Raw genomic sequence first — 22,244 nt, 5'->3', positions numbered from 1 at the left:
TATTTCTAAATCGTGTTCGTTGTGGACAAACTTTGGTTTGCACAGAAGTCCAGAAACAGAACCCTGTTCGGGTTCGAGCTGGGGATCAGTCCACCAGGGTTTGCCCCCCTGACCCCCGCCCAGCACACACTGCACCCGACTCCTACGGCGCCTCCTGCGGGTGGTGGGCCTACTTTAGGGTGGGCCCATGTCCCTCATTTGGGATGTGCCCGCCTGGCGTGTCTTAGACTAAGGTCCGTCCCCAGGCACTCGCCCTTGGGCACCTTCCCCACCAGTGTCGAGGGCAGGGCCCCAGTAACCCTATCCCGGGCAGGGTGAAATGTTCTCTAGATCTTTCACTCATTGGGGTTTTTGAATCACTCTTTGTCTGGTCCTCACCTAGGAGCAATTTGCCATGGGAGAGCCTACCACAGGGAAAAAGCCCCCCAATAACATAGCCTCTGGGATCCCTGGGACACATAAACCCCTCCACGTCATGTAATATTTCTCGGTAGCTGGTCACCTTTCCTACAGTGTATACTATCATGCAATTAACTGTTTGTATAAAAATATTGATAATAGGGGTTAAAAAGCATTTTCATTAAAGTAAAATTGATCGAAAAGTGGAGAAAAACTCCCATAATTTCAGTGTATAAGTCGATTTGTGCACTTGACTTTTACTGTAGTGGCACTTTATTGTCAACAGTTGCTTTCTTGGCTAAGGAAAATCTCTGCAGTTCAAATGCCCTCATATTACTCCTGTAATCACTGCACTCAGGGCTGTAGGTGTGTGTGTGTGTGTGTGTGTGTGTTATGGGGTGGAGCTGGCAAGCAGCCCTGCGGCACAAGGCACCTGTTGGGTCCACAGGGTTTATGTCTGAGGCCCGCTCCGACACATCCCTTCAGAACCATGGCTCACAGCCCAAAACATTCTCTTAACCACCAATGACGCACATGCAGCCACTGCCAACACTTAATAGAAGCCTTTCATATTTTTTACCTTTGTCTGTCTTTCATTTTCACCTGCCTTTTTAATATGGGTATTTTTTTTTTCTGCCATTGCTACTTAAGTGTTAGCTTAGGGAGTCAGTGTGCGTGTGCAGCCATTGAAAGGGCACCATAAAACTTCTAACACAGGCATTGCGTGCCTCACAGTGCTAAACAAGTCTCCTTGTGTTTGTGAAAAAGCCTTCAGGTGACTAAAGTTAGACTTTAGGAATTCCTTAAGAGCTAGTTTTTTTTTTTTAAACAATTAACAGACCAACTTATATAAACAAACCTGGTGCCTTTTTTTTTTTTTTTTGTGCATAAACAGGCAGTGAATAGGGCTTCTTTATAATCAGCATCTGGCATAGAGTGCTTGTAAAAATTCTCATGATGACAGGATTTTGATTGATCTGAAAATCTCCTCAGCTGGGGTGAGTTCACCTCACATGTTGAAGATGCAGCTAGATAGTGGGACAGGGGCCATTAACTATGGCAACAAACTGGCACCATTTGGGCTGTTTATTAATTCTTCTTGAGGTCAGCGTATGCACTTTGCTGATAGGAGGATGGAGACGGTGTGGTCCGCATGTACGTGTTCAGCACAGCTTTCTAATCCACATCAGTAACGTTTAATTGCACATGCTGACAGCAAAATGAAGCTGCACCTCATTCTTTTGCCGTTTGTTTGCACTTACAGGTACATGACTGCGCTGACAGACTCAGAGGAGGATGAGCTAAGTGATGCAGAAGAGAGGGATCAAGAGCATCCTGTGGACAAGTTGTCTCTCCTCATTGAGCAGATTGACCGTTTGCATCAGGGCTGTGAGTCTGACAAACAGGAAAGTCTTAATATCCTTTTGGAACAAAGAGAAGAGGTGTGTATACATTTCATTAATTTGTGTTTGTCTCCATAATAAATACAAAACAGTGTGATGGAGTTGTGTACTTTCATGTACTTCTCTAGTTTGGACAAAACTCGACATTTCTTTGGCGGCTAACCCGAGCTTACTGTGACGTTCATGACATCAGCTTGACTCTGGAGGAGAAGAAGACCTATGCAGAGACTGGTAATTTACTACAACTTGTTTCATGCCTCGTTTGATTAGCATTCTACGCTGGATATGAGATGTTATCTTATAATAAATCCGACTGTTACACTGGCCAACCCCCAAAAGTCAGTGTCTCATCTGGAAAACCCAAATCCAAATGTGGTTTTAAGCAATGTCAGGGAATTGGCAGGAGTGCTTGGCAAGCTTGGACCAAACATAGCCCTTTTCATTTTAAGAGGGCTGGATTGGTATTTATCTGTCATACTAACTTGGATGCAACACGTTCATGTATCTTCACTATAATAACATATTGCTTAAGTTAATTACGCAACACTTCTAGAAAAATTCAGTTCTTTAAACAGCACTGAGTCACAACATTATTCCTCTCGAGGCACTCTATATTGTAATGTAAAATAGATGTAATCTATTGATCCAGCCATCCCTTACAAATAGCAACAATCAGGACAGAAAACTTATTTTTCACAGTTTTGGGAACCTCTGCCATGACCAGTGCAAAGATCCTTGTATAGTGTTATATTCTAGTCATTTACTCTAATTTCTATTCAAGGTAAACCCCCAAACATTGGTGTCTAGTACCTCATCTTTTTAATTACAACAAGTCTAGGTTCTAATTCTAATAAACTCAATGGCTGCTTTTAGGTACATCTGTACAGATGCCCATTAACATGGATATCTAATCAGGTAATCAGTAACTCGGTGCATTTAGTAATGTAGACATGATCAAGACAACCTGCTGAAGTTTAAACTTAGCATCAGAATGAGTACTGAAGGTGATTTTGAATGTGGTATAGTTGTTGTTGTAGGACAGGCTGGTCAGGGTATTTCAGAAACTGCTGATCTACTGGGATTGTTCCACACAGCCATCTTTAGGTCTGAAAACAGAGAATGGTCAGGCTACAGCTGACAGAGGCTCACCAGAACTACACAGTAGAAGATTGACAAAATGATTGGCTGTGTCAGAATTTGGTGTCAGCAACCTTAAAAACTTGGATCCATCCTGCCTTGTATCAAAGGTTCAGGTAGTTGGCGGTGGTGTGATGCAACAACCTATCTGAGTATTGTTGTTGGCCGTGTCCATCCCTTCATGACCAAAGTGCATCTTCTGATGGCCACTTTCAGCAGGATAACGTGTCATCTCAGTGATGTTAGTTGTTTCTCTAACGTGGCAGAGTTCACTGAGTTCAAAATACCCTCCACTGTAACCAGAGCTCAGTCCATTAGAGTGGCTTTGGGATTTCCTGGAACAGGAGATTCACATCATCGTGTATGATAGTGCTGTGTCACTGTGGACTAAAATTTGAGGAATGCTTCCAGCATCTTGTTGAATCTGTGCCACAAAGCGGCAATAATAGCAAGGTGTAATCCATGAGGTGGCAGGTGAGTGTAGGCTCAGTGGAGCTAATGGTACTGTACACTTAAATGAAACAAAGGCAGTTTTTCAATTGACGATTGGACTGTTCCAGATGAAAACTGACATTTGTGTATTTTTATCTATAAATTAAAAAAATGTAACAACAAAATGTCTCCTATGAGTACTTTTAAGTGTTAAAAAGATTAGGTGACCCTAGCAGCATTTACAATACTTGTGTCTGAAGTTAACTTCAGTAAATTGTCCTTTATGTTGCCATCTTTGTCCTGTGTACATAGGTGATACGCTCAAAAAAGAGGATACTTTCATATTAACTTAATGATAACAAACACTTTTTTCTTTGACCTAATTTGCTTCATTCTTAATCGTTTACATTTGACCACAGTGGGTTTTATTTTTCCAAACAGAGGCTGTTTTGTTTTTTTGTTGTTTGTTTTCCTTTTCAGACTGGATTGACCTGTTTCTCTGTAATCCTTTCTCATCATTGTACCTCTAATCAGAGCCAGCCAGGTGCTTCCTGCTAAGGCACCTGTCTCAAAGCATTTGACAGTGTGAAAGCCTTGAATTTTTAAAGTAGCAAAGCATCATGTTTAACATTCATTTAGATATTAATAGAGCGGACAAAATGAAACGCATTCCACTAAGTGATGAAGGATTAAAAACTGAGCTGTCTTCCTGGATTGCATTTGATGTAACTTCTGTTTTATTGCTTTAATCCAGTGCCCATCGACGTTTCTTGATTTATGTGTATCCTGTTGTGCTTTCTCAGTCAACACACCCCTTGATTGTACTAATCCAGTCTCTGTTCTTTCGTCCCGTAGAACAAGAATGTCCAGGTCGCAGAGTGTGTGTCAGATTTATGTTTCAGAAGAGGATCATTATCCGTTTATCTGTCTTTTTCTCTTTCCTCTCAGGGAAGAAAGTTGGCGAGGAAGCAGTGAGCTTAAATCCTACATGTGCTGAAAGTCATCAGTGGTAGGTCTGAGCCGTTTCCTTCTGCTTGTTATCATTTAAATGCAACTTTCTTCTGTTCAATAAAGTCTTTCTGATTTTCACAATGAAGGATGTCTGAGATGAGGCTTAGCCTGAATATGAGATAAGTCCCATTATGTGAAAATCACTGTTATGCAGATTTCTAATCAAGCTAATTTTAAGTTAAATGCTATAAGACCAAATGAAAGCACAAATGCAGGTACTTTCCCCAGATAAGAGGTGTCAGTAGGGTTGAGTGACGTGTTACCCTGGAGCGCCTGTTCCTTTGTGTTTGAATAGATGAACGTCTGACTCAGGCATTTCCTTTGGGTAGCCTACTAAATGCAGCTTGAACAAGAAAAGAGAAAACTCACACGGGTAAACGACAAAAGCAATTTAAATATGCGTTTGTTGGTTTATGCTTTACACCCAACCAGAAAGCCCTGCAATATGTAAAATACGAGTGAAATGGTGTCCTTCAGCAGAGCACTGCCGCATGCATTGAAAGCATGCATGCTTGTCAGATAGTAGTAGCTTACATCTCAAACATCTCCTTCCTTCGGATCAGCCCCTCATCCACCTGATAGCATCACATCCAATTTAGGAATGTAAACACAAGCTTGGCTCAGTTCGACTGACGGTTATAGTGGAGTAACTTGTGTCTGCAGAAGTTGCAACAGTTAACTTTTTCTGCAGGTTGTTAGTTGCTTCACAGCAGTGCAAGTTGTACATGCATTGTTTGTAGCCGTACGTATTCAGCGCTTAGGGATGTGCTGCTGAACAGGTCGCTCCAAGGCATTTATTTTCATTTTACATGTTCTTGTCACAAAACATCAGCATAATTTGATGATACCTTTGTTGACTCTGACGCTAGCAGACCTTTCAAAATGACTATTATTTGTCCTCTGTGGTCCTTAGTTTAAGTGGCAGTCACAGATTATTCCCGGACAAATTAAAGGAAAGGATATCAGGAATACCTCCTCTCCACTTGTACACCACCCCAGTCAGTCTGTGACTCAACCAAAATCCCCTTGCTTTTAATTAGCTCTGCATAGTGGGCCTGATGGCGTGCATCCCGTTTGTATTTGTGCAGGCCCCAATGCATTCCTCATCTGAAACACTGCTCATGTCAAAACTTGACTGATGGAATCTGAGGCTGAAACGCAGAGATGAAAATTGCACTAGATACAGTTATGATTTCTTCAGAACACACACGCGCACAGCTCCAATAAAATGCGAGCACATTTATCTAGCTTTTTTTTTAAAAACTCGTCCTTAATGGAGGCCATTCTAAAAAACGTTTCCAATTTAAAGTTTTTACTGGTACTTGCATTTCATAAATGAGTGTCCAGTGTAGTTGAGATTATGTGGTTACTTTATGTATACGCACACAAAGTTCTCTCACAGAAAACTGCCCGCTTGCACCAGAAGTCCTATTTGTTCTGTTCGTTAGGGAATAATTAGCATTAGCTCATGCACATACCGCAGCACTCGAGACAGCAGGTGAAAAAGAAGGCTGTGTTTGTTTAGCTAATTAAGAGGAACAGCTTTGAAAAAAGAAAAAACCTTAATTCTTAATCCTGTATCCACTGATGGAATTTGTAAGATTCTTAAACCGAGCATAAACGGCATCTAAGTTGAACGGACAGAGCAAAGTAGGTAAAGCTGCACTTTGAGAAGGGAGGAGGCAGGGAGTGGGGACGGTGCCAGGCAGTGTTGCAAGGAAGTTTATGTCTGAGGTAACTGTTTACTTAGTGTACCGATGCCGTGAGAATACTTGTCACCTGTTTTCCTGAATCCTGTTCAGCTTGTCACAGTTTCACAGATGTTGATTAAACAGGCTGCCAGTCAGTTTCTGCTCAGCCACTGAAACTACTTATAGACTTTACATACCAGTGAAAGAATGTCTTTTTGGACCTTTTTCTGCCGTGTGACCTCATTTAAGGTGTTTAAATTGATTGATTGCGATTTACCTGGAAGTCAAAGATGTAAAAGCGATTAAACGGTGTAGGCACAACTGAAAATTGAAAGCCCAAATCGTTATTGAAATTGCAGTGGATTTATAAATGGCAGCCATTAAACTCCTGTCACCCTTGCATCTATGAGTGACGGTCGAGCAGGTTGGGTGAGGGGGACTGTCTAAACAAACCTGCTCTGTTGTACCTGCAGTTTGCATGGCATATCACGTAAAGTATGTCTCTAAATACTCCGCGTCTCTATCAAAGGTGCAACTGCCCTGGCTTTTCTAGGCCAAATATGCTTCACGGTGGGGTGTGTCTATTGCAGCCAACAGTATTCCAGGTAGTGTAATAGGGCATCATGATTAGAAAGGGACAAATTGGTTGGTCTACTATAAGTGGTAAAATGATTCAAAAGTCTAACCGAAACATCAAGTCAGTGGCTCACTGAAATGAATAACTAGTCAACTGTCTAGTTGGCAGGCTTTTACTTCGAAGGACTTTGCCATTCCCTTTGACAGCAGTTCTAAATGACATGATTTCTCCCTCAGGAAATTAAGTTTGGATCATGGAAGAAAATGTTTTGAATCCCTAGTATTCTTTACTACATAACATTTATTGGAGGGAACTTGAAGATAATTCAAGAACGGACAACATAAACAATTTTGTTACTTTTACTGTACTCTTTTACTGCTCATTAGGGCTGCCACGATTAGTCGACTAGTCACGATTACGTCGACTATCAAAATCGTCGACGACTGATTTAATAGTCGACGCGTCGTTTGAAGCTTTGTAAGATCCCAAAAGACGCAGTAGTAGGATTTAAGAGTGTAATAACGGACTGAAACAGAAGATGGCAGCACTGCATGTACAAGGATGCCAGCTGCCATTAAACCCTGAAGAAGAAGAAGTAGCTCTGTCCCAGAATTCATAGCGCAGCCCAGCTCAGTTTCCAACAATGGCGGCAGCTAGTTAGTTTTAATATTACTCTTATTATTCTTTCTGGGTCACAAAATAAACGTTTAACATATTTTCAGGCGAGAATGTAACTGTGTAAACCTCAAATATCTGCTCAGTTTATCAAGACACCACATATTTTCAAAAGCGCTCCGACGTTTTCGGAGACGTCTGTTAACCACTAGCTCGATAGCTAGCCGGGGGAAAGGCTCACTAGAGCCCGTGAGAACACCGGACTCCCGGCAAATCGTTTTCAAACCCACCGCCGTCTTTCGCTACTCAGGTTAAACATACATAAGTCACTTAGACAACTTAAAACTGTTATTGTTTGGCTTTTTTTAGTATTTTATTTGTTCCTGAGTAAATCGGTTTGCCTGAGATTAAAGTTACAGTTTATACACGGCTGAATAAACGTCAAGCAGACAACTGATTATCAGAAGTGTGAGATGCTCGAGAATATACTCCGGTATCCCGTTATATTTTAGATAGCAAGGAGTTTATTAAACTTCACCGAAACAATCTGCAAATTTCATTAAAATTTAATAAACTATCATCTTGTCTTTATTTTTAGTTAGCACATACCTTAAACCCTTAAAGCTGTAAGTTAATGATAGTTATATAAGAGCAGATGCTGCTGGTGCAATAAGCTGTACGTTTTACATCCAATGGATGCATGATCTGATTAGTCGACTAATCGCAAAAATAATCGGTGACTAGTCGACTATCAAAATAATCGTTTGTGGCAGCCCTACTGCTCATGATATCATTCAATTCCAATTCAATTTTATTTATGTAGCGCCAAATCACAACAACAGTCGCCTCAAGGTGCTTTATATTGTACAGTAGATCCTACAATAATAGGTACAGTGAAAAACCCAACAATCATATGACCCCCTATGGTCATTTGGTGACAGTGTGAAGGAAAAACTCCCTTTTAACAGGAAGAAACAGGCTCAGGGAGGGGCGGGGCCATCTGCTGCAACCGGTTGGGGTGAGAGAAGAAGGACAGGATAAAGACATGCTGTGGAAGAGAGACAGAGATTAATAACAGGTATGATTCAATGCAGAGAGGTCTATTAACACATACTGAGTGATAAAGGTGACTGGAAAAGAAAAACTCAATGCATCATGGGAATCCCCCGGCAGCCTACACCTATTGCAGCATAACTAAGGGAGGATTCAGGGTCAGCTGGTCCAGCCCTAACTATATGCTTTACCAAAAAGGAAAGTTTTAAGCCTAATCTTAATAATAGAGATAGTGTCTGTCTCCCGAATCCAAACTGGAAGCTGGTTCCACAGAAGAGGCGCCTGAAAACTGAAGGCTCTGCCTCCCATTCTACTTTTAAATACTCTAGGAACAACAGGTAGGCCTGCAGTGTGAGAGCAAAGTGCTCTAATAGGGTGATATGGTACTACAAGGTCATTAAAGGACATTATTTTGAGAAACGTGATCAAGGTTTAATGGACACTAAAGTAGCCTTTCTCACTTGCATCAAAGCCTTAGAAAATACCCACTGTCACTTGGAGGAACAGAATTTCTTATGACAAAATTTGACATTCTTATCTTTCAGATAAAGTACGCACGGCAACAACACGGCCCATATTATTACTTAACTAAGACTGCCGTGAGGAAAATTCTCCAACGTAATGCAAAGTAAATGTTGCTGCAAATTTCTATTGGATTCTTGTGTGAATTTAGGAAAATGTCAAGATGCTCAAATAAATATTTGTATATTCAAATTCAAACTATTTCATAACATAACTGAATGTTTTTTGCCAAAAAAACCCCTTCTAACCCTTTTACTTTTCAGCACTTGTCGCCATCATGACCAAGACTTGGACACATACTGAATCCATTACACAGCTAACACGTGGACAATAAACAGTATCTTCTGGTTGTCTCATCTTCAGCAGATGGGTGTTGTCTTTTTTGGTCAAGCTTTTGAAATGTTTGGCCTGCCATAGTCAGAACTACACCTTATAGGACCCCACCCGTTATGTTACTTCATTCATTACACCCAGCCAATACTGTATACTCTGAATGATACCAGATCAAAATAGATCTAACGCAAAAAAATTACAATTTGCTGTGTTATGTTTAAAGTTTCAATTAATGAGGTAAGCAAATCCTTACTGTTGTCAGTGCCACCTTAAATGACGTCACACCTGCTGGCGTGCTTCAGTATTTCTTCTTCTTCTAGGGAAACTCCCGATTTTTGTTACCTGGTACAAACGGCATGACAAGTGAATCCAACCTGCCTTTTAATGATGGATTGACCGATTGTGCCAAGAGTTAAAAGAGATGACACATTCTGCAGAAATACTAGAAAAACTTTACTGAACTCTTTCTGTTTCAGCTTGGTTCATAGTTTCAGTGAAGCACTGTTTTGTGTTTCTGTTTTGTTTTCATGTTTTTTTAAAGCAGTGAGACTGACAGTAATGAAATGACGAATGACCAATGTATCAACCATGTCTGTTGCTAGCAAATTGCTAGCAAATATTGATATATAAGCAAATGTAGTTAGGAATATGTCGGTAACAAGTTATAGATCAAAGGGTCTTCATTGTGTGTATGTTTACATGTGGGTATGTAGAATAAAGTTAATGCTAAAGTTATGACCTTGCTATAGTAGCTATACTCTAAAAGCACCTTGAGGCAACTGTTGTTGTGATTTGGCACAATATAAATAAAATTGGAATGAATTGAATAATATTGTTTAAAAAATTAAGAAACAACATTCTGTTTTTAAAAAAAGAAATCAGGAACCTCTTTTTATGTGTCTACGTTGGATGATCTCATCATTACACCTACATCAAAAACAAGGATTATACTAAAAGCAAAAAAAAGACTTCCTAATTTAAAACTATTATTAAAAAATAATAAATAACCAAAGTTTGGAGACAGTAGGACCTCATACAAGAACAAAACACATCCTCTCTGGGGTTTTATGGTTGTTTAAGGATTTAAGTGATGAGGTAACAGTGGTCACCTTAGGAGAGATTACACATACTTTCCCGCTATGTCATGCACCGAGTCTCTTTGAGTAGAAGGTGAATAAAGACTCTTTTGAAGTTGGATGTGTATGGAGGCACTTAACTTATTCAAAGAGCACCTCTACCCCTGCATACTACCAGTGTCCACACTGTGAGCTGCTAAAATTAATTTTATGTCCATGTCAGTCAACTCTTTAATACCTCAATTTCTCCTCTCCCAGGTTTCAGTTTTCAAAAGCACTCAGTCTATAGCCATTGTGTCTATTTACAAGACAGTGCTAATGTATTGACCACGTGTATGACATTAGATGAATGCATACGCATACGTGTGGGGCTTTGGTGACATTGAGCGTTTGTGTAATCTCTGCAGGCTGACTGACGGGGGGCGTGATGGCATTCTTGTATCTCTGGCATTGTATATAGGTGCATTTTCATTGATCCAAAGTAAATCCCCGACTTTAGAGCCTCGCTGATGATACAAAGACCCATGGATTAAGCAGGGAGACAGAGGAGGACAGGAGGATGGAGTAACTTTGAACTTTGCAATGACAACCCTAATTTTAAACACGTGCCTCATAATTAGTGGCAGCACTGTGCTGTGTTCCCAGCAGCCTTGGAAAGCCTGTGTCTGCTTAAACTTCACACCTCTTTGTACACCGTTGGAACACTTATCGTGCCATAAATTCCGTCTCCCACGCATAGAAAAACAAAATCAACTAATTTTGTCTTGAGCAAACTTGCATACTCTCACACAGGTTAGCCTAAATTCCTCAAGTTTCTCCTCCTGTTTTTGTACAGCTTTTAGTCTGAACAGGCGCCTGATGGTGTAAAGTTCAATGACCTCTGTATGTTTGGATGTGAAAGTCAATCTGCTGCTTCTTCCATGCAGCTGAGACTTGGGGCTTTTTGCCAAGTATAGTCGGTGATGTCATTGAGTCTGTTAACAACGTGGGCTGACCTTGCACAATTAAGAGCTCTGTCCTCCTGTTATTGTACTCTTTCCTGATTCCTTTTTCTTTTCTTGCCTTAGAGACTCAAATATGAGATAGAATTTCAACTATCAGTAAAAATGAAAGGATAAACAACAGCAGGTAGGCCCTGAGGGCAAATGCACCTTTGTACACCTTCGCATCTAAATTCCTCATACACTCCCTCCACTTACCCTCTGCCCACACTCCACTGAGGACCTGGTGCATTTCAATCCTGCTTTCACAGAGTGACAATAAACCCCAAAATGCCACACTTGATCTCCTGTATGGTGTTTGCAGATTCTAACACAGACAGACATCTGCTTACTTCCCACAGTCCAGCTGCTGGTCCGATAATGGTCCAATAATTAGCTACTCTACCAATTCTTTTCTTGGGGAACGTGTGTGTAAACACTGTTTGATTGCTCCACGCTGGATGTTGGTGTTAATCATTGAGTGGGAGGCTAAAATATGTCTTTGCGGTAATCTGAATGTTGGGCAATCTTTCCCACAGCTGTCACCTGGGAAATAATTGATCTTAGTTGCTCTTCTTTGGTTTTCCGTTGTATTTGGTCTCCTCGTGTCGTTACTGTCTAGATTTATTGCATTTAATCACATCAGCATATTGCAAAACGTACATAATGCATGTACGTCATTAGAGCCCATTGGACTTTCTGATCTACGTATTTGTAGATAGATTTTCATGATTAATTATTACTGTCTAAAAGTATTTCAAAAATTGCTGCCACAATGTCAAAACATTGCTTTATAGTTTAATCATAGCAGAATTTAATTTACAGAGATTGGGTAACAAACAACAAAGCAGCTAATCCTCATGTTGAGACGCTGAAGCAATAACATTCTATTTATAAATTTACAAAAAATATCAAATTGTTCAATTTATTTAATCCATTCAAGAGTTTTGAGACATTTTATGCAGGAACAATCTACACACATGGCACACACACCTTTTTTCAGTACTTCAAGTAGTTTTCAGGAATTGTACTCCATATTTCTTACAGGACATTCAAAGCTCTGTCTTGTTGGTTGCCTTTTTGTTCTGTTTGGGATCGTTGTCATGCAGAAAAATTAAGCAATCATTGTGCATTGTGGATGAAAATTTGTCAATAATTTAGTCCATGCCAGAGCCTCCACTATGTTTTCGAGCTGTAAACACTCACTGTTGTACCTCTCCACTGACCATCTCCATCTATTCTGGTTACAATTTGAACCAAAAACTTCATATTTGGATTCATCACTCCATAAAAGATGTTGCAACTGATTTTAAGACAAGTTATTGTTTGATTAACCGTCGTTCAACCTTTGCTCTGTGTTTCCTTTCCTTAAGAATCACTCTTTGAACGCTGCTTCTCCTCTGAGACCTTTATTGATACGGCTTCAGTCAACAGTAGATGGATAAAATGAAGGGCCAGATGGCTCTCTCAGGCCCTGTGTCAGTGTCTCCCAGTTCTTAAGGACACGACTTTGAGTTACTGTTTAGTTTTCAGGTAATACCTCTTTGAGAATCATCTTAATGGTGTAAAATAAATATCCTAAGCCTGTCAAACTCTGTGGCATTTTTTATAGATGATCAGCTAAAGAAATTAGAACAAATGAAGTGTTGTTGCAACAGGATGGTAGAAACAAAGTGCCTAAAGATGCAATTTAAAATTGTTCTTTGCTAAGTTGTCTGTTATCTGTAGACTCAACACTGGGTTATTCCTTTTTTTTGTGCCTGAATGAGTCATAGGTCACTGTTGAGCATCTTAAAAAGCAAGGGAGAAAAAAAATGGTCAGTTATAAGGAGCAGACTGGAAGTGACTATAAAAGCAGCCAATGTCCAACGAAAAACCTTTGCTTTGACTCTTTGCTAACAGTGAACCATTAAATACTGTGAGCAGCTTTTAACTACTAATTTACTTCTTTCTTTTTTTTAAATGGAACGGTCACGTGCAAACCAACTGTGTCGTGGCTTGGTTTCCTATCTGCAGATATTTAGTTGCCAGTCAAAGATTTGCTCAAAGCATTTACATCCAGCTGTGTGTTTTCATTGGAAGCCAGGCAGCACAACTGCAGACAGATAGCATCTCTGCTCCTCTGATGTTGCAAAGCGCTCCACTCATCAAGCGCCAACCAGTGGCCGCATGGGCACACCCTACTCCACTTAAGAAAAATAAACACATCTTTTTTTGTTTAAAGTTACATCTGCCCCTGTTTGGCCAATTTAAAGCATTTAAAAGTGATGTGATTAGCACGTGTCTCATCTCTGACAATTTTCCAGTAAGTGTGAGTAGTTCGTGTGAAGATTCATGTTTTTATGATGTTTCATCCAACCATAACCACAATGATTGTGAATTTATTTTCATCAGATACCGATCAGATAATGGTTGGAACATTCTCAGCTGAATGAAATCTTCTCGTTTGCTCATAAGATTAATCTTTCTGCAGTCACGATCTTAATTTAGTAATTACCTGCTAATCGTGTAGGATACTCTGCAGTTTACTTCATAGCCCCCATCATTTCATTATACTGTGCTAAAAAAATCTACTCACACATACCAGACACTGTAGTACACACGTACAGTTGTAGATTCCATCTCCCATCACCGCCACCGTGTCAGGCGACGCTGTCAGATGACCTTTGTACACACTGATCCTTCATATAACAAGGTGTTTATGTTGCTCGGTGGTGTTTGACAGAGTACCAGCAGGATTAAAGCAGCCGTGCAGTGAAAAGGCTTTGATCAGCTCACTCCTCTCCTCTCCGAACCCTCGGCGTCATGCTGACTTACAGATCCCAAAGCTGAAATCGCCCTTTGTTTCGCTTCCACCTGCCCACTGGTCCAAGGCCAGCGTATTAATTAGAGAGCGGGGGAATAAGGTGGAGCAGCTTATCTTTGCTGGTGCTGTCTAATGAGGAGTCTTTCCACAGACCACTGAGTATGGTGGGGGTTTTTGGAGGCCCTTTGGTTGTTAGTGACCCAAAGAAAAGGTGGTGCGACTGTGAGGTGCTGCTGACCATCTCTGTGCTCCCCCCGCAAAATATCATTGTTTAACTTCTGTTTTGTCAGAACCGGGGAACCGAGACTGCCTGATGCTGCCGTTGTTTTCCAAATTGTGTGAAAAGCTAAAGATGTTAGAGGTTAGGTTTTATGTTTAAGGCTAGTTTCCTTTCAATCTGGTAAAAAATATAGATAGAAACTGAGTTTTGCTACAAATAAACCACACAACCTTTACAACAATAACTACATTTTACACCTGAATTTAGTCATGGCCCCTCTGTTGTTTAAAAACTTGTACTATGCCTGAAGAAGCACCAAGCACAGAGAGCCAAGGCTCAAGTTGCAGTGTTATAGCACAGTGGTGTGTCCCAATATCAATGACAAATGTCCCAGTTGCATGGATGGTTTATGCAATAAAGCAAATACAGAATATAATTAATAAAAATATGCAGTTTGGATCCTAGGATCTGGCTGTTTTAATTCCATTTATATATTTATAAGGGTAGAATGGCAATTGTAAAACTTATTTCAGCACCACCTCGAGTTTTTGGGTCTGAGTGTTGGATGACCTGGAAGCACTTCATGAACCTTCATGTTTTCAGAACTTAAAGGTTTTTATTGCACACAACAAATTTGGTGTCAAATAATAAATAAGCAGAAGGGTTAGAAGAATTGCCAATATGGTTCCTGCAGCTTCAGCTCCTTGAACCCTTAATGATATCATACAGGCTTGAAAACATTAAATATTAATTTGCTGTTTGGTGCGATTTGTTTGTTTAGGGTTATTTGGGGTTTTTTTTACTCTTCACGTAGCTTGTAGGATGGCCTGAACCTCTAATAGCAGTGTCTCCCCACAGGTATGCCATCATGTGTGGAATTATGGCCGAATATGACACCATCCAAAACAAGATAAAGAACGGATACGTCTTTAAGGTAAGGCATGCGAACGGAGAGCTAGTTTTGACCTTGCAAATTCTTGCAATGGTCAAATAATAATATAATGCAAACAGTGCATTATACGTCTATTTATGCATATTGGGCATTACATTCTCCATGTGCTTAGGCTAAAGAGAAATGGTCATTTTCACAGTTTAAGCCAATAAGACCCTCGTACAGTCATTAAGTTGCATCAGATAGAGTGTGGAACAGCAGCACGTAGCATTTTATCTTCTGTCAGCAGCCTCTAGCAAACACTGTTTGCCCTCAAAACTCTTTGACAGGTGAAAGCGAGAGATAGAGCCCTGGAGAGGGAAGATATTAAAAAAAAAAAAAAAACAGAAGAAGAATGGAAAGAACGAGGGAGGGTGCGTGACAGCCAGGAGTGTGCGGTAGCTCGACTAGATCGCGTGTGTGAGAGGTGTTTGTGAAATACTTGTGGGTTGGTGAAGCAGGACAGATCAGGTCAGAACAGAAGGCGGTGCAGCTGTGCTATGAATCAACAGTGAAAATCTTCTCTGTCTGTCTGCTTCTCTTCTCAGGATCATCTGGATAAAGCCATTGAGCTGAAGCCGCAGGACCCGCTGTCCTACTACCTTCTGGGCCGCTGGTGCTACGCTGTATGTGACCAGTGCAACACATCTCTATCTCTGCTCAACACGATGTACATTTATGAAGGCTAGCGTGTCTGCGTGGCCTCCCACCTCCCTATGCTAACCCACCCACGGTTTCCCCTCATTCATTTCCACTGTTTAGGTTTCCTCGAGGTTTGTTTTTCCCTCTGCGATATTCACAGAGAGCGCTATGGGAGGTTAACACCATCCATTGTTAGCTTTAAATCAGATTGTACCAGGGAGATAATTTCATCCTGTTTCTGTTTGGCTCGTGTTCGCTCAGTAGCTCCAGTCATTTGGGATGCAGCACGTGATTGTTTCTGTAACTGTCTAGTCTTTTCAGAAATGCACGTAACATGATGAATTGCTGTTGTTTAGATCGAAATTTCCAGACGTTCTGCTTTTGACGGTTCCTGTTGTTTTATGAGCTGCTCATAACACCTGATATTTTCAGGGGTTGTATTTTACAGGCTGTCTACGGGGCATTCATGTTAAACAATGACCTACTGTTCACATTCAGCCAGCATCTCTGTTTGAAATGTCCTGATGTTGCCAGAGCAATTCTACACCTGGAGTTAGATACGGCTCTGATGACTGCATGAGGCAAAAATATTACATGTTTGGCTCAAGCTTCTGCTGGCTAGTGACATTCTTCTGCAAAAGGTGTCAGTAGCAAAGCAGAAGTGGACGGGGGTGCCTGTTGTCATGGAAATACTGGTAAAATAACAGGAAATTGGCTGTAAGAGTTCTGAAAAATGATATTTAACCACTCCTGCTGGTAAATGGGTGCAGATTATTTTAATGTATGTTTTAACTGTTACATTTCTTTATATTTGTTCAGAGAGTCAAATGAGACCATTTGTTTTGGTCTGAGATGCTGCTGTTTTATACATTATCCAGGGTGCTTTGTATGTCACATACTGAACATCAACATTACCTAAACGGCTCAAGAGATGGCAGCAATACAGCTGTGGTCATACGTTTACATACAGTCATCACTGGCATGAATGTCAGGGTCATTTTGGGCTTTTAATGATTTCTTAGAGCTGTTCTTTCTCTAGATTGTACAACATTCGTCTTTAATAACTCTAAAAATTAAGAATTGTGTGCGCAAGTTTGAGTTTATTCTGGATTTCTATGATCCACATAGGGTCAAAGTTATACATATTGGCTCAAATGTATACATATATGCGTATATTGCTAAGTGTTCTTTAGAAGTTTGCACCTAGACCTAATTCTTTGGGGGGGGGGGGGTTTATTTGTTTGTTTTTTATGTCAAAAATCAGAGGATGTGTTCAGGGGCTTTGTTTCAGGGAAAGAAATGTGAAAGTTTAATGGTCTTTGTTATTCACAACACTTCTTTAATTTTCATTCACTGTCAGAAAATAGGCTTATAAATATTAGCTACAAGGGGCGATGATGCACTGCTTTTTATGGCTCAGTCACACGAGTCAAAACTGGATGGAAATTTTTTGCATTTCTTGCGAAAATGTACACAATAAATTTTTAGAATCAGACAAAGATAGATGAGCTGAAACATTTAAGTGTGAAAATGTGGAAAAAAATAAGAAATCACAAAGGCGAAAATACTTTTTCCATCACTGTACATTCAGAGTTTAGTCGGAACCTGATAGGTGTGAAACAGAACTTCAGAAATTCATCCACAAATAGTGACACAGTTGCTGCAAAATGAGAGCGCCCCACAGAAACCCTGCTTTTACATAGAAATATAACTAGAATACAACATGCTGGCAACAAGAGTTCAGTCCCCTATTGCAAAGAGACATTATGCAGATGAGTTGTTAGAATAGTGGCAAAGATTTGCCATTTTATCACATTTAATCGTCATGTCGTAAACGGATTACATGTAAAGATTAATTCAACCAATTCAGCTGCAAACTGAAATTAGACTGACTCCAACTTGTTACTATTTCATCACTGACTTGATGCCTTTGAAGATGGCAACTGACTCTGAAGCAGCGATGACACTGCAAGATCACCACAGTCACAGTAAATCCGATTGTGCCGTCATCTCTATCCCACTGTTTCGCCTGGTGTGACTGTAGCATTACCCCTCTCATCCATTAATGTTAAGCTAAGGTGGCCGATTTTCTTCTGATTGGTGATGTTTGTTTTCAGGTGTCTCAGTTATCGTGGATTGAAAGGAAAGTTGCTTCAACTCTGTTTGGAGAACCACCAAGCGCCACAATTGAAGACGCACTGAAGAATTTCCTTAAGGTACTGGCGTTTTGTTTCTTAAGCTATTCTGCGATGTAATGCTTTATTTACATATATATATCTTTATTTTTAACCAATGGATTATACTTGAAGCAATATGCTGTCCACATCTGAATAAAGTGTTTGAGGCAAAGTCAGAGAGTGGGGTGAAACACGATGAGCTGTACAAATAAGAGCAATCATTTCTGAGCATAAACGATGGGCGTAGCCGTCTGAGGTTTAAAGCTTACCAAGAAAGTTAAGCACATTGGACTAAAGTGCATAAAGTAGGCATGACTTGATTATATGTAATATTCAGTCTATGTCCTCAAACCAAGAAGTGAGACTTATTTCTTATTCATGTTTTTGTACTTTTTAACTGAATGCTTGTTCTGACCTCAGTTATGAAACACGTAAATCACACCCCTGTTTATCTTGTGCTACATTGCAATTTGCCTGCAGGTTGCATCTGTTCCCTGTTTTTAAAGCCCAAACCCTCTGTATTTAGAAAGGCTTAATCTCTGTTCCTACATTGGAAATGTTTATGTAGTGGGGGAAATTACTTTTGCTTTTGGCCAATATTCCTGTGCATGCCTCATCTTCATGTCTTCTAGACCATAAGCTTGATTCAGGTGGTCACAGTTACAACATGTCACCAGTGACCTGGAGAAGCTTTAACTAAAACATTATACACCTCCCCAGCCTTGCTAGAGCTTAGTCTAGAGATGCGGCTCCATTCTTGACATATTTAATGCTGCAGACAAAACTTGTTACTCCTTCTGTGTGAAGATCGAATTCTCAGAATGAAAGCAAGCTCTATGAAATCAAAATATTCATTTGTAGTCCAAAAGCACACGCTTCAGTTAGTAACAGAAGCTGTTATTACAGACGTGAATGCCAGTCGTGACAGCATGGCTTTTATCGTTTTTAGACAGTGATTCTGTCTGTGTGATTAGCTTGACACTCAGTTCAGAGGAATTTGCTGATATGTCTGCTTTTGTCTAAGTATTGAGTTGGAGCGCCTCAACTCAACTGAACAAACTTGCATTGTGTTATATATTTTGAAGTAGCTTAACAGTATATCACTATATCTGTATCAGTGTCTGTATGTAGTCAGCAGCTGGCTGTCTTGTGGGATTTTCTGTATTCATATGCTGAATAAAGGATTTGATTGGCTGAATATCACGTGTACATACGTTAGCTACCATAAGAAAAAAAAAGAAAGAAAAAGCTGCACAGATTAAAATAGAAAGATAAAGTCTGGTCTGTCAAAATCTAGTAATAGTTCTGGTGTAGGTCCAGACTGTGATCTGAATGTTTTTGACCTATTCTATAAACTGTATATAAAAGATGGACGTTTATTTTGTGGACTTTTATTGTGGTGCCTTATTTATGACTCCAGCATGTGTTTAGTTGTTTGTTTCTTTCAAAGTAGACATGTTGGTATTCAGAGTCAGCGTTTGTTCTTGGGACTTCTCATCGATTACTAGCTCTGGTTAGCTAACGGGGAAAAGACTTAAGAGCTCAAAACTGTTGTAACAGGTTTTAAAAGTATTTTATTTCTTCTCTGAAATTGGACATGCGATCATGTGGGGTCTTTGGGGATTGAATTCCTTTTGGTGCTGCCTCTAACCTCTTTTTTTTTTTGCACTTGCACCTTAGCTTTTTATTTCTATGCTACAAATGTTAGCGTCTTTTGCGGTCATTGGAAAACTATGTCTAACTAAGTCTTGTGAAACTTTTCTTGTCTGTGTTTTTAACCAGGTCGAGGAGCTCCATCCAGCTTATTCTAAACTCAACTATGTGTTTCTGGCTAAGGTTAGTACTGGACATATCAGTACTTGGATTGTGAAATATAAACCGTTTTACAGGATGCTAATAGGACAAAACAGTCGTTTGACAGTTCTGGGTCTTTTCTTTGGTAGTGCTACAAAGACTTGGGCCAGTGCGAAAAGGCTAAGAAGATGTGTCAAGCTGCTTGTTCAATGAGTGCTGAATCCAAAGAGGTACACTTCAGGACCATCTGTATTCAGATCTGTTCGTTTTTGCCTCATCTAATCCAGCTAGCAAAAACGCATCTTAGCCTGCTGTAATATGCAAATTAAACCAAGATATATAACTGTTTGAAGGTGTTACTCATTCAGTATCATGTGTTTTACCTTCAGAATGAAGAGGCACAAAAGGAGCTGAGTTTACTGTGCCCAGCACTTGGAGTGTGACAGCAGAGGAAAGGCTTTTGGGAATCAGTTTGCGAGTACTGCAGCTGCATGTGATAGACCATCGTGTTATTTCACTCTGTGAGTGTAGATAGCGCCCGTGGGTGTAAAAGGCTACTGCATCCAGATCATCTGTTGTACCTTTCCAGTCATGTTTGTATTATGAAATTTTTAAAAGTAGAAACCAATCATCATAAAGGATTCCAGCTAAATGAGTGAGCTAAACCAGTTTTCTTCAGTTTATAGCAGTGAGTAGCAGACATTCTCTGAGGTCTGATTGCTCTGATAGGAAACTTAATTCCAGTGTGTCTCAGGTTGATAACACAGACCTGTCACTTTTGGGAAAGTGACAAACAGGGTTTGTTGTTACGTCCTATCACATCAGACAATGATGCACCCAAACATTTTGCATTGCTGTGACCACTGAACGGCCACCACCACCCTCCCGATACAAACCAGCAATAATAGTCTCTTTTAACATTTACATGCAGACTTTATGAGATGATTTTCTCACAGATATATTCTCTGATCATGACTCAAACTCGTTTACCTCCTGCTCCTCAGTTTCTGTGACAGCAGTACCACCAAATGAAGTGTAGTGTTGGACAGCAGTAAGTTCTGTGTGTACACCACACACCTGAAGTCCTGTATTTAATTTGCCCTTTTGCATGTTTGGCAGATCATGGAAAAAATGACACCATGAATTATGTCAGTGACTTCCTCTTAATAGATTCAAAGAGCACCTGTACAGGAACACAACAGGTTCTTTTTGAACAGAAGCGCCTTTTACTCCAGAGTTCCTATTCCTGGAAGGTTTCCTCCTCTCATAGTTCACCAAGAACATTTGATTTTCCACGCTTTCATTTTTTTAACATTTTAAATTGAGCTCTGACGCACTCACACGTGATTGGTTTGAAACATATTAGGAATTTTTCTGAGACAGCATTTTTTTGGGGGGGGGGGGGGAAGCTATGTGACATGTACCACATGAATCAGGAAACCGAGGTAAAAAGGTGTTTGATGTATATAGAGAGATGTCATTATACTGTCATTATACGCCTTATTGTACTGGTTACAGTGAAATGGATATGTTTCAGTTAATATGGAAAACCAAATCTGACTATTGGGATTCGAGGATTGAACAGAACTTAAAAAAACACATAAATCTGGTGTTGATGTAAAAAGAGTCACTGACAGGAAATCTGAGGGCATGTTTTGTGTTTTCTGGTTTTTTTTGCCATCAAAAACACAAAAAACAACAACAACAAAAACCACAGGACTGATGGCTGTCCATTAAAACCGATCAATAATGCCAGGTTGCAGACTCTTGCTTTATCATGACACAGCGGTGAATTCCTGGTTGCGTAATGCCACTAAAATGCGACCCAGTCAGATTGAAATGAAGTTTGAATGTTTCCTTTTATTACTCTTTTACATATTCTCAGCTGTTTTTTTTTTTATTATTATCTCCGCTCAGTGAAGAAAAACGTGCATATTGATTGAAAACGTCGGTGCTGTTGATACTGGAAATTAGTTTAGGGCTTTTATTTTTTATTTCATTGTATTTTTTAAGTCTACGTACAAAATGAATTATTTTGATTTGTCGCTTTATGTATTTTTCTACCAACACTACAAATGTTTTTCTTTTTTTCTAATGCCATAACGAGTTCCTCAAGGTTGTATCGCATCGGATGGAGATTATGCATTATACTTGTGCTGTATTTTAGACAGTGTGTGTTTAATGATTGATGGTACTGGAATCTACAATTAAATCTGTGCAATCCTGATCAAATTTGCCAGCTTGTCTGTCTTGTTTATGTTTTTTGAGGTTTTATTGCTGAGGAGTAAAGTTATGTAAGCTGTAACTTATAATTAAGCTATACAGTGATTTATTTGTTTTGTTTTTTTCTTTTTTCTTATACTCTAAATTGATCTTAATCCAGAATCAACAGAGTGTAACAAGCTCCTGCTGGAGCCTACATGATTGCTGAGCTTTCTCCCAGAC

At 39.9% G+C, this 22,244-nt stretch overlaps 1 protein-coding gene across 2 annotated transcripts in view; it reads left to right on the top strand.

Annotated features, from left to right (window-relative positions):
• LOC134640291 (regulator of microtubule dynamics protein 2) overlaps window positions 1-22,034 on the top strand; it is a 38,182-nt gene extending 16,148 nt beyond the window's left edge. For both annotated transcript variants that reach the window (XM_063491972.1, XM_063491973.1), the window contains exons 3-11: window positions 1,664-1,841; window positions 1,931-2,033; window positions 4,320-4,380; window positions 15,114-15,189; window positions 15,735-15,812; window positions 17,946-18,044; window positions 19,788-19,841; window positions 19,949-20,029; window positions 20,189-22,034. In XM_063491972.1, coding sequence (XP_063348042.1) covers window positions 1,664-1,841; window positions 1,931-2,033; window positions 4,320-4,380; window positions 15,114-15,189; window positions 15,735-15,812; window positions 17,946-18,044; window positions 19,788-19,841; window positions 19,949-20,029; window positions 20,189-20,242 — 784 coding nt within the window. In that variant the 3' untranslated portion in view covers window positions 20,243-22,034. The remainder of the gene's footprint in view (window positions 1-1,663; window positions 1,842-1,930; window positions 2,034-4,319; window positions 4,381-15,113; window positions 15,190-15,734; window positions 15,813-17,945; window positions 18,045-19,787; window positions 19,842-19,948; window positions 20,030-20,188) is intronic.
• The last annotated feature ends 210 nt before the right edge of the window (window positions 22,035-22,244 follow it).

Source organism: Pelmatolapia mariae, linkage group LG13, assembly GCF_036321145.2.
Source record: "Pelmatolapia mariae isolate MD_Pm_ZW linkage group LG13, Pm_UMD_F_2, whole genome shotgun sequence".
Lineage (NCBI taxonomy): Eukaryota > Metazoa > Chordata > Actinopteri > Cichliformes > Cichlidae > Pelmatolapia > Pelmatolapia mariae.
Note: the sequence above shows the minus strand (reverse complement) of the source record. Positions and strands in the feature narration are given on the sequence as shown.